At 38.8% G+C, this 13,045-nt stretch overlaps 1 protein-coding gene across 1 annotated transcript; it reads left to right on the top strand.

The window, feature by feature from the left end:
* Positions 1–1,040: 1,040 nt before the first annotated feature.
* DBR1 (debranching RNA lariats 1) lies at positions 1,041–12,738 on the top strand. Its single transcript, XM_024750757.1, has 8 exons — positions 1,041–1,373; positions 1,997–2,121; positions 4,036–4,116; positions 6,273–6,358; positions 7,879–8,103; positions 10,895–10,975; positions 11,229–11,374; positions 11,852–12,738. Exons 1-8 carry the CDS (start codon positions 1,177–1,179, stop codon positions 12,543–12,545), a joined length of 1,635 nt encoding a protein of 544 aa, XP_024606525.1. The 5' UTR covers positions 1,041–1,176; the 3' UTR covers positions 12,546–12,738.
* The last annotated feature ends 307 nt before the right edge of the window (positions 12,739–13,045 follow it).

The raw sequence follows: 13,045 nt of genomic DNA, 5'->3' as shown, positions 1-13,045 counted from the left end.
ATCACCTATAAATCACTCATAAATGTCTTTCAATGGATTTATGTCTTTGACTTTCCCAGTCTTTTTTTTTTGTTTGTTTAACATCTTAGTATGATTGCTTTACAATGGTGTGTTAGTTTCTGCTGTATAACAAAGTGAATCAGCTATACATAAACATATATCCCCATATCTCCACCCTCTTGCATCTCCCTCCCACCCTCCCTAACCCACCCCTCTAGGTGGTCACAAAGCACCTAGCTGATCTCCCTGTGCTATGTGGCTGCTTCCCACTAGCTATCTCTTTTACATTTGGTAGTGTATATATCCCAGTGTCTTCTTATTGTCATTGTTTTGTTTACATCTTCTGCTTTATTTTGAATTAACTTTGGTGTCTTTATTCCTAGAAATTGTTTATCTAGTTTTTTTTTAATGAGCAGAGATGGTTTTATTATTCTCCGTATTATCTTGATTATTTTCTTGATTAAATTTGCCAGAAGGGTTTTATTTGTTTGCTTGTTTCTGCCTTGGCCACTAATTCTTCAATTGTCAGTCTGGTCCTTTTCCCTCCTGGATGTTTTCGAGATATTCATCTGCTTTCATTGAGCTTGCAGTCTAGTTACACAACCAACCATTTGGTAGGGAAATGAAGAGTCCCTGGCCCCTTTAAAAAAAAAACTGATAATTTTAGAAACTCTTCGAGGAGATAATTTCAAAATCCTCAGTGAGTTTTTACGTTTTATTTTAAATTTATTTTTATTTCGGGTGTCTTAAAAAATCGTTTGTTTAATCGTTTCTAATCACTTTCAGGCAATTATCTTTGCCGTGAGAAGTTCATCCTAAGTTTGATTTTATCAAACTACACTATTTCCGGGAATTTTTGTTTGTCTTACTATTCTGGTTTTGATTTTTAGCACCTGTCAGGCTGCTCGGACTTCAAGAACCACCTGCCAAAACAGGCAAAGTACGAGACGATTTAAAAGCTCCCTGGAGTCCGTGTTTGTCATTCCCTTCCCGACCTCTCTCTCGCGAGATTTGGAAACCGGAAGTGAATTATATTGCTGGAGTCTCAATTGCGAGAGGCGGCGTCTCAGATAAGGTTGGCGGGATCTGAGCGATCAGTCGGGTCTTCGTTGTTCGGCCTGGGCTGGCTCTGGTTTAGGCGGTTGCGGGCAGCGCTCCCTGCCTCGGGCCGGCAGCATGCGGGTGGCTGTGGCCGGCTGCTGCCACGGCGAGCTGGACAAGATCTATGAGACGCTGGCGCTGGCGGAGCGGCGCGGCCCGGGACCGATAGACCTTCTGCTATGCTGCGGCGACTTCCAAGCTGTGCGCAATGAGGCCGACCTGCGCTGCATGGCCGTGCCGCCCAAGTACCGCCACATGCAGACCTTCTACAGGTGAGGGGCGTGGCTTGGGCCCGGGCCCCCGCGGTGCGAGGTGTGACTAGCCAGCTGTGGGGGCTGAGAACCCGGGCTGAGTTGGAATCCTGTCTGCCACTGACCAGCTGTCTCTCTTAGTTCCCGTCTTTGTTTACGCTGTGTGTCTAGGAACTGGCGCTTAGTAAATGTCACTTTTCTTCTTTCCATTCATCTGTTTTGTTTCGGAAGGGATCGCAGCTTGAGGGGAAAATCTGGAGGAAGAAACTGACAGGTTAATCTACTTTATGCTTAATAGGACTCTGGGACTTCTTCATTTATTGATCTAGGAGTTTTTATTGGACGCTTGCTATGTGCTACTCCTCATTCTAGAAACTAAGGTTGTTGCAGTGAACTGACAAAAGTTTTTGACCTCATTGAATATACGTTGTCTTGAACCCAAGGTGGCGGCCCTGAATCATTCTTAAGGACAAGGATGGACAATTCGTTTAGAAAGGACTTAACTTTTTATGATGAGCTCAAGTTTTTTTTACTTCGGACCTTATTTTGCTTTTCTGCTATGCCTAATAGTACAGGCATGCCCAATTGCTTTTCTGTGTCTCGTTTCTGCTATGCCAATTGACAACTTTACCCTTATGTTCTAGGTATTACTCTGGAGAGAAGAAGGCCCCAGTTCTCACAATTTTCATCGGGGGTAACCATGAAGCCTCAAATCATTTGCAAGAGTTACCCTATGGTGGCTGGGTAGCACCAAACATTTATTATTTAGGTATGTGTTCGTGGGTAATTTCTTGGTCTGATGGCATGGAAGAGCCTGTCAGGATTTGTTTATCAGTTGATCAGCATCTTGAAATGTATGGCATTTTGGGAATGTCTCTTGATTGAAATAATCATGAAAATTTAATTAAAATAGTTCATTTAAGTAGGTAATCATGAAAATATGTCCGTGCATCATCTAGTGCTTTAAGCAATACTTAATATAACTGCAAAGAGCTTCTGTATGATTTACAATCCCTTAATTTTTTTCTTACTCTAATTATTAAATTTTAAAAAATGAACTTTTTATAATGGAAATATTTAAACATACACAAAAGTAGAGAATAGTATAATGAATCTCTGTACCTATTAAACCGCTTTAACAACAATTACTGTTCTGCCATCCTTCTTTCAACCCACTCCCTGCCTAAACTCTTTTGTGGGAGGAGGTGACCCGAGTATTTTATCTTATTTTTATCTATTTATTTTTTAATATTTTATTTATTTGGCTACGTCGTGTCTTTAGTTGTCGCACGTGGGATCTTCCTTGCGGTGGGCAGGCTTCTCTCTAGTTGTGGCACCTGGGCGCTCTGGAGCTCCAGAGTGCGCTGGCTCAGTAGTTGCGGCATGCGGGCTCTAGGGGCTTAGGGGCGTGTGGGATCTTAGTTCCCTGACCAGGGCTCAATCCCATGTCCCCTGCATCGGAAGGTGGATTCTTAACCACTGGACCACCAGGGAAGTCCCAACTGGAGTATTTTAAAACAAACCTCAGCCATCTGTGGGATCTTAGTTCCCTGACCAGGGCTCAATCCCATGTTCCCTGCATCGGAAGGTGGATTCTTAACCACTGGACCACCAGGGAAGTCCCAACGGGAGTATTTTAAAGCAAACCTCAGCCATTGGATTATTTCACCTGTAAATACTTTAGCATGTGTTTTTAAGTGATGAGGATTTTAAAAAATACCACAACTACAGTACCATGATTATACCTATTACCTGTCATTATCTGTTGCCTAGTTCAAATTCAGATTTCCCTGATTATCACAAAGATGTCTGTTTTACAGTTGACTTGTTCAAGTAGGATCCAAACAAGGTCCACACTTTCATTTGATTGTCAAGATTCTGAAGTCTCTTAGACTATAACTGCCCCTTTTCGCACTCTCTTCTCCCCCAACCCCCATGCTGTTTATTTGTTGAAGAATGTGGGAAATTTATCTGGCAGAATTTCCCACATTCTGGGTTTAGCTGATTGGAAATCCTTGGGTTGTTTAACGTGTTCCTTTTATCCTCTGCATTGCTTATAATCTGCATTTAGATTTATAGACCTGATTAGGTTCAGATTCAGTTTTAGTCCTTTCATCTCTTTATTTAAATGTTTATAGGTGTTTCTAGTTATGACATTATAACTTCAGAAATTTAATTTCTCTGTGTCATTACTGATGGATCATCTTTTGACAACTGTAGTATTGTGAAAAGGTGAAATTATCTGAAGATGATCAATCAAATGAAATAGAGAAACTGCAGGTTTCTATGTTCTATAAGTCAAAGGTATACGTTATATATACCTTATATATAACATATAAATCCATCATAGGACATTTTCCCCTATTTCCCCTGCCCCATCCCCATACTCCTTTAGGTACCAAATTTATGTATGTCTGTTTCCCTCTTCACACTCCCTGTCTCATTTGTTCCTTCTTTTCTGCGCAGTCTCTTGCCTCCGTAGTCTGTCTCCCTACTCTACGTTATATGTTGTTGGCATATTTTCCTATGTAAAAGAGTTACCTCATCATGACACTTAATTTTCAAATAATTTTAAGACTGCATGTTATTCTAGGCCTCTAAACTGTTCAGTTAGTAAAGATTGCTTTAAAAAAAAAGATTGCTTTTGCCTACAGTAATTTTATTTAACTATGTAATTTTTCAGGCTTGGCAGGTGTAGTAAAATACCGAGGTGTAAGGATTGGTGGAATCTCTGGTATCTTTAAGTCTCATGACTATCGAAAAGGTATTGTTATGTTTTTTTGTTTTTTTACATTTTATTACATTCTTTTTTTAATTGGAGTACAGTTGATTTACAATGTGGTGTTAATTTCAGGTATACAGCAAAGTGAGTATTGTTATTCTGAGAATTGTTTTTAAACTTAGAACTTCCATGCCCCGTAGTAACTTAAGCATAATATACAGTTTGACTTTTTCATTGGATTTCTCCTATGAACTGATTAATTTATTCTTAAATTTATATTATAAAATATTTTATAAATATGAAAAAATAGAGAACACTAGAACGTATTATCTGTGTATACACCATCTAGTTTTATTTGGTATTTTGCCACTTTTAGTGTTGATTTTTAAGAAATAAAAGAGTACAGATACAATCGAAGTTCATTGTTTATCTGTCCTCAGTCCCGTCTCTCTCCTTTTATTCCTCCCTTACCTCACCAGGCAGTCACTATTCTGAATTTGGTGTTTATCATTCACTTGATTATTCTATATCATTACCATATCAGTAACAGCTTTAAACAGTGTATTATATAGAATGTTTTAAACTTCATATAAGTGTATCATTTTACATGTATCTTTCTGCAACTTGCTTCTTTGTTTAATATGTTTTTGAAATCCATGTTGATACATGTAACTCTGTCATTTAAATTTGTGAATAGTATTCCATTGTATAAATATACCACACTGTATCTGAATGAATTATACCTTGATTTTAAAGTTAAAGGAATAGCTTGGATCCACATTGATTTTAAAATTTCATGAATTAAGTTGACAGCTAAAACTTACATCCTCAGTGTAACTGTTAAATCACAAGTCTGTTCCTTGCTGCCCTGTTCCCCATGATTCTGAACTATTGTGGTGGGTCTACAAAAATAGGCCATCTTCTACATGGCAGGTGTGGGCACAAATTGGAACCACTCTTTGGAGGAAAATTAGTAACATCTGTGGAAATTATAGAAGTATTCTTACTCAGGAGTTCTACTTCCAGGAATTTATCTACAGATATATTCCACAAGTGCAAAATGATATAAACAAATGTATTTCAGCCTTGTTTGTAATAGCAAAAGATAGGAACTAGTTAAATGTGTCATGATATAACTATACAGTGCAATGCTATGAAGTCAAAAAGAAGGAAAAAAGAAGCAGCTCTATGTGTGACTAATATGAAAAGAACTCCAAAATAAAGTGAAATAAAGAAGGCACAGAACGTGTATAAATTATACTGCCACTTGTATAAAAAAAAAGGGAGGATAAAGAAATATGTATATTATATGCATAGATGACATCCCTGGAATAAAATACTGAAACCTGATTAACACTGGTTCCCTGTAGGTAGGGTTACTGATGGATGGGGGAAGGAATAGGAGAACCCTGTCCGCTTGTTTTAGCAGCTTGATTGACGTAAAATTTATGTACCGTTGTAAGTACACAATTCAGTGATTTTAGTAAATTGTAGAGTTATGCAGCCTTTAGCACCATCTGGATTTAGAACATCTCTATCATGCCTAAAAGTTTTGTGCCAAACTTAATCCCTGCTCCCACGCCAGCCCTAGGTACCCACTAGGGTCTACCTTCAGGAGGAATACTTTTTACCCTATGCCTTTCTTTTTTTTCTTTATTTCATTGAAGTATAGTTGATTTACAATATTGTGTTAATTTCTGCTGTACAGCAAAGTGATTCAGTTACACATATATATACATTCTTTTTCATATTCTTCTCTATTATGGTTTATCACAGGATATTGAATGTAATTCTCTGCGCCATACAGTAGGACCTTGTTGTTTATCCATTCTGTATGTAATAATTTGCATCTGCTAACCCCCAACTCCCAATCCATCCTTCCCTCACCCCCGCTCCCCCTTACCCTATACCTTTCTGATGGTATCTTTTAAATCTTAAACTATGTGACTAAACAATGTATTCCAAAATTAAATATAATTTAATTTAAAAAATCATAAGCCTCCCACTTATTTAGATTTATAGCTGGTGATCAGTTATTAGAAAATACCAGCATTTTGAGAACAGTATTTTTTAAATAAAATTTTCAAGAACCAAAAGCATTGATGACAAGCATCAGTTTTGGAGAAGTGTATGTATGTATTTATATTTGCAGTATTTAAGGGAGTTGAATATAGCTTATTTCTCTTCTTCAATTTAAGGTCATTTTGAGTGCCCCCCCTATAATGCAGCTACAATAAGGAGTATCTATCATGTGAGAAATATTGAAGTCTACAAATTAAAACAGGTATGTAAAAAGTACATTACGGCAGACTTGAAAAAATGGTAAAGTAATTCTCTACCAGAATGTATTTTGATCTGCTACTTCCAAGAAGAGCTCAATTCGGTATTTCCACAATTTGGGTCTTGAGTTGTTTTTAGGAGGTTCACAGATGAACATTTTTTAGATTTTAATGGCTATACATTTATTTTAGTGATTAATAATAAAATAAAATATTTGATCCATGACTTCAGCTACTATTCCTTAGGGTAAGGCTAAAGAATATATATTGGAATAAAGTGATACTTGAAAGAAAGTGTTAAATATTTTATTTTAAATAATGATATTAAGTAGAAAATAATAGTGAAGATGATATGGGAAAATTGTGAAGGTGATAACTGAAACACTGGCTCAACTGGAGAGTAAATGAAGCTAGGTTTTTGTTTGTGAACCCATTAAATGTCTGACACCGGGCTAAGCAGCTTTCATCCGTGATAGTTCATATAACTGTCACTCAAATTCTGTCATGCAGCATGTCCAACTTTGTCACACTAAGGGAGAGAGGCCAAAGGCTCAGATAGATAAAGTAACCTGCCCGGACTTCCCACACAGTTAAGAGCCTGCCAGAGCCCCCAGGCTGGTAGAGCCTGCCAGACTGAACTCAGGCCCTTCCCATCATAAATACAGCCTCGACTGGAACATAAAGATGTTTACAGGTATGCCCCATTCATAACAGTTACTTACCTGGAATCCTTTTTCCCTTTACTCATCTAAATCCTACTGGTCCTTGGAGACCCAGCTTAGATTTCACTTCCCAACCAGTGTTCTAGTTTAAAGTCCTCACCCTTCTCTGAATTTTTGTAGCACTTATTGCCCATACCAGCTTTTCAGTGGTTAATCATATCTATCTTACCTTTTGTATTTTCTTGAACACTTACTTAAATTATTTTAATTTAGTTGTCCAAGTATTTGCTTTGGATTACTTGACAGTATGGAGTATATTTTGTGTTCTCCCCAAGAAGACACCAGCTACTTTAAATACCTCTAATATAATTTTTGTAGTAAACAGAGAGCTTTTTTTGGTGTTTACTATGTGAGTCCATCAGAAAAAAAAAAAAGGTTTACTGTAGGTTAGGTTTACTGTATCATTTACATTACAAGTCTCATGAAATCTGGACATTGATCTTAAAACAGTAGTTTCTTTACTAAAAGGGAAAAGAACAGTGCATGTTGTAGATTTTAGAAACCCAGTGCTAAGGACCTTAGCTGATTGGCAATCTAATCAAAGTGTGTCTCTATTGAACTGCCTTGCCACGGAAAATAAAGGTGATTTGTCAGGCAGAGAGAAAGGTGTTTCTCTTTGCCTCGATGAGTGAGTAGCTCAGTATTTCTGTGACTTCCTTAAATAAAGTGTTCTTAGAATGAATTACACAGAAATCTACAGATCTCCGTGGGTAAATGGTTGTGTGGCGGTGGAGAGAAGGGAGGGGATTGCTTTTGGTTAATCTGTTTTTAAGAGCTTTCTTTCTTTTCTTTGTCTGTTAAAGCTGAAGCAGCCTATGGACATATTCTTATCTCATGATTGGCCGAGAAGTATATATCATTATGGAAATAAGAAGCAACTTCTTAAGACTAAATCTTTTTTCCGACAAGAAGTGGAAAATAACACATTAGGAAGTCCCGCTGCCTCAGAACTTTTAGAGCACTTAAAACCTACTTACTGGTTTTCTGCACACCTTCATGTGAAGTTTGCAGCCTTGATGCAGCATCAGGTAGAAAACAAAATCCTTATTCTTTGATTTAACAAGCAGTTATTGAACATCTACGGGCTCGGCCCTATGGGCATAGTTGGAAAGTTAGAGAAAGAGATCAAAGCTAACTTTCCTTTTGTGAATAACTCAGTATCCAGTGGGGAGAAGGGACAAGCATGCAATTATAATATAGTGTAATAAGTTTGTGACAAAAAGTGCTTAGGATACTGTGGGAACACCTAAGCCAGGCCATGGTGAGATGGGGATGTGGACAGAGAGATGAAGGGATAGAGAAGGTTTTCTAAAGGAGTTGATGGTGCCAGGAAGAAGCAGATTATCAGGGTAATCTAGGCCCAGGGACCAATGTGTGCACAGGCTGGAAGGTCTGAGAGCGTGGTGCCTTTGGGGAAGTGTAGCTGGTCCCTGGGGCTGAGGCACAGGGAGAGATGAAGCTGGAGCGAGATCATAGCTGCCTTCTGGGATATGCTCTGGAGTTTCAGTTTTAACCAGGAGGTAATGGGGAAGGTTGGGGGGCATGAAGTCAGAGTTTCATTTCAGAAGGATTAGATTGGCAGCAGCCTTGTGTGTGGATTGGAGTAATGTTAAATGGGAGGCAGAGGAGGCAAAAGATGAGGTTCTAACCTGAGGCAAAAAGGGAACACAGAGAATGAAGCAGGTTCCAGAGAGATTTTGGAAGCAGAATCATCAGGATTTAGTGACAGAGGGAGGAGTGAATCTAGAATGACTCTCAGAGTTTTCCTTTGGTAATTGCATGGGGATGGTGCTTGATGCAAAGTAGAAAATAAATACCTACTTAGAGTTAGGCTTTAATGGAACTATGCAGTTCTTCCTTTCACCTCTGATTCTGGTTGAATTCTGACTTTCCCATAAAGTATCCCATAGGAAATACGTTTAGAAAATGCTGGGTTAACAAAGTTCGGGATTTCTTCCCAGAGGCTTCTGTAGAATTTCTGAGAGTCCAGTGTGCTAATGGGCATTACCTTTCTCTGAGATGGCGGGTGGGTTGTGCAGCGCTTCCTGAACTTACCTGACCAAACCCTTTTCTGCGGTAGAGGTACACTTTGGCGATGCTCTTCGCACACGGTCTGGAAGATTCTGTCTGAAAAGATTCCTGTGGGCCCTCTCTGTTGTGGGCTTATTCTTACTCCCCGGCTTCACTGGGAGAAGAAGGCGAGGTTACTCTTGCATTTTCCTTTGGGCTGTTGCCAGCGTGATTATCCTCCTCTCACGTCCAAGTCCTCTGTTTCTGTCAGTCACCTTTCCCACATCTGTGTTACTCTCCTCTGTCTCTTGGGGCTCATCATGCTCTTGGATTGCTGAAGCACCTCATTTGCTACTTTTCTCTGATTCTGTCTTCTGTTGGCAACCTTGGGGACTTGTGTCTCTGAATTAATATGTTTGATCCCTTTTTGTTGCTCCTCAGCTGCCTCTGACTTCACCGGTATTCTGTCTGAGCCCTTTTACTAACACCAAAGGTCGTCTTTCCTCAGAACTGCCCTGCTGCCAGGATCTGCCTGTGATCTCTGTACATCCCACCTCTCAGTCCCTCCCCACCACTGAATTGAAACCTGGTCCTCAGCAGGGTGTCCCATCACTTGCTTCCTTGTCTTTCTTTCTCCATGTGCCTTGCTGGTTTTTTTTTGTTTTGTTTGTTTGGTTTTTTTTTTTTTTGTGGTACGTGGGCCTCTCACTGCTGTGGCCTCTCCCGTTGCGAAGCACAGGCTCCGGACGCGCAGGCTCAGCGGCCATGGCTCACGGGCCCAGCCGCTCCACGGCATATGGGATCTTCCCGGACCGGGGCACGAACCCGCGTCCCCTGCATTGGCAGGCGGACTCTCAACCACTGCGCCACCAGGGAAGCCCTGCCTTGCTGTTTTTAGTGAGTCACTTTTTACTTCTTCCAGCGGACCTTCATGTTTGTGATCCTCCCATGTTTCTTTCTGCTGGTTCACTTTTTAAAAAAGAACTTTATTGGAGTATAATTTCCATATCAAAAAATTCACCTGTTTTAAGTGTAGAATTCAGTGATTTTTAGTAAATTTCCAGAGTTGTGCAAACATCATATAATCCAGTTCTAGAACATTGCCATCACCCCAAAAGATCCTTTGTGCCTCTCTGCTGTCAGTCTTTGTTCTGTCAACATTCAGCTCCAGGCAACCACTAATCTGTCTTGTCTCTATGGATTTGCCTTTTCTGAACATTTTATATAAGTGGAATCACAAAATACATAGTCTTTGGTAACTGGTTTCTTTCCTTTACTTGCTTTTGAGGCTCATTCTTGTTGTCGCATGTGTCAGTGTTTCTTTCATTTTTATTGGTGAATAGTATTTCATTTATATATATATATATATATATTCTTTGGTGTTGTATCTAAGAATCTTTGCCTAACCCAGGGTTACAAAGATTTTCTCCTATGAATTCTTCTACGAGTTGTATAGTTTTAGCTCTGCCAAATTACTTTTAAGCTCTTCTGTTGTCTGATCTTTAACCTTTGTGTTATATGCTTTGGTTTATGTGTGTTATTTGCTTTGATTTAACATTATCATTACCACCATTTCTTTCCACTTTGACTATTGTAAGGAAATTGAAGCCCAAGCTCGGAGAGTGTAAGTGCCTTGCTTGTCATTGCACAAGGGGGTATAGAGCTAACTTGTTTTGGAAAAGTAACCATTGTTCCTTTGACACACAACTTAGGGGATTGGGTAATGGAGATTATTTCCATCCTTTTCAATGTCTGAATTGCTTGTGATGTTTTAACATTCTTTCTTAAATCATGGTTCATATTGTCTAGGCCAAGGATAAAGGACAGTCAGCCAAAGCAACCAGATTTCTAGCCCTGGACAAATGCTTACCACACAGAGACTTTCTTCAGGTAAAAAGAAAATGAAATAACTTTGCAATATAGTTTTACTCTTCCAGTGATTAAAAAAAAATTGTCTCCTTGCAGAAATTATTGGTGCTGTTTGTAATTTATGTGTTCTGAGATTTCTTTGGGAATGTTTAAGTTACATTCATGTTTTTAAGCTACTAAATTAAATTCCTTTCAAACTTTACTGTTATATTGACATTCTTAGAATATTAAAAATAGATATGTACTTCTTAAAATCACCAATTTCTTCTTGTAGGTAATAGAAATAGGACACGACCCCAGTGCTCCTGATTACTTGCAGTATGATACTGAATGGCTCGCCATTCTCAGGGCTACTGATGATCTTATTAATGTGAGTGAGCGCCTATGGAATATGCCTGAAAATAATGGCCTGCATACGAGGTGAGTCTGACCTTATTTAGGATTTTCTCTCTCCATTGTATGCACAGTTTTTGTCCCCTTATTATTTTTTTAAATCAAGGGAGTTATTGCTACAATTCAGAGTTTACTGACTGGTATGAAAATTGCAAGTTTTCCGTCCGAGAGATCCAAGAAAATAGACTGCTGAGCACCAACCCAGATAAGTGTGTAAGTGCACCAAACTATAAGCGCACAAGTGCATGAAACTTTAAGACCGTGGAGATTTGGTTCACACATTAAAATAATTTGTACTTGTTTTAGGGAGTGAGTTAAGGACAGCTTTTTCTAAGAATTGTTTTAATCTCGGAATGGTCCTTTGCTAAGTTAACTATAATTTTATGAAGTGGAATTCTGAAATGTGGTTTATTTTTTAACGCACCTGCCGTCCATAGTTAGATCTCATCATTTGTTGTCCAAGGCTGATAAAATATAAAAAGCTATTGTTTTGGACTTTTCTAGGTGGGATTACAGTGCAACAAAAGAAGCCATGAACGAAGTATTGGAAAAATTGAATCATGACCTCAAAGTTCCATGTAACTTTAGTGTAACGGCTGCTTGTTATGACCCTAGCAAGCCACAGACACAAATGCAGTTGGTTCATAGGATCAATCCTCAGACTACTGAATTTTGTGCCCAACTTGGCATCACGGATATTAACATCAGGCTTCAGAAGGCCAAGGAAGAACAGCACTTGTGTGGTGGCTATGAAGAGCAGGATGACGTGCGGAGTAATGACTCTGGAGAAGACCCTAGTGAGTATAATACAGACACATCTGCCCTGTCCTCTATTAATCCAGACGAGATAATGTTAGATGAAGAAGAGGAATATGATGATAGTATTGTAAGCGCACACAGTGACATGAATACACCGTCTGTAGAACCATCTTCTGATCAAGCTTCTGACTTTTCCGCAAGCTTCTCTGACATCAGGATCTTGCCAGGTTCCATGACTGTATCTTCCGATGATACATCCGGTTCCCCAGTTGGCAAGGAGGGGAATCGCGGTGACCCTGTGGAGTTGGGGGATGGAAAGGACTTAACCAAGGTGCCGTTGAAGAGGCTGAGTGATGAACATGAACCTGAACAAAGAAAGAAAATCAAGAGGAGGAATCAAGCCATCTATGCTGCAGTGGATAACGATGATACAGCCTAAGACAATTTACTTGTTTTAGTGTTATATGTAGATATGTGATTTTTGAGACTATATTTTTAGAGCTGGATCTTTGACTCAAGACTTAACTTTGTAATAATGAAGTTACATAAATTTTAGTTAGGTATCGACTTTATCTTTAGGCCTTTGTATGTTTCAGATAAAAAGAATATTAAAATTTCATATATTTACTTGATTGAGTACCCCTTTTTCTGAGAACATATATTATTCACTTTCAGTTTTTTCAGCAAGCACTTATTGAACACCTACTTTGTACCAGGCACTCTTCCATAAGATGGCACTACAAAGATGAGTAAGACAGGGGTTTTTACCTTCATAGAGTTACTATCACTGTAAATATTTTGGTGTATAAAGTATGGCATATTTTGTTTTACAGTTAAGTCATTATTGTATATATACTTATATATGCTCCCTTTTCATTTATTATAAATATTTTCTCTGGTCAGCTCTTAATGTCTATCGAATATAATTGAAGCTGAAGA

The sequence above is a fragment of the Neophocaena asiaeorientalis genome, unplaced genomic scaffold, assembly GCF_003031525.2.
Source record: "Neophocaena asiaeorientalis asiaeorientalis breed wild unplaced genomic scaffold, Neophocaena_asiaeorientalis_V1.1 scaffold276, whole genome shotgun sequence".
Taxonomy (NCBI): Eukaryota; Metazoa; Chordata; class Mammalia; order Artiodactyla; family Phocoenidae; genus Neophocaena; species Neophocaena asiaeorientalis.
This window is presented reverse-complemented; position numbering and strand designations above follow the sequence as displayed.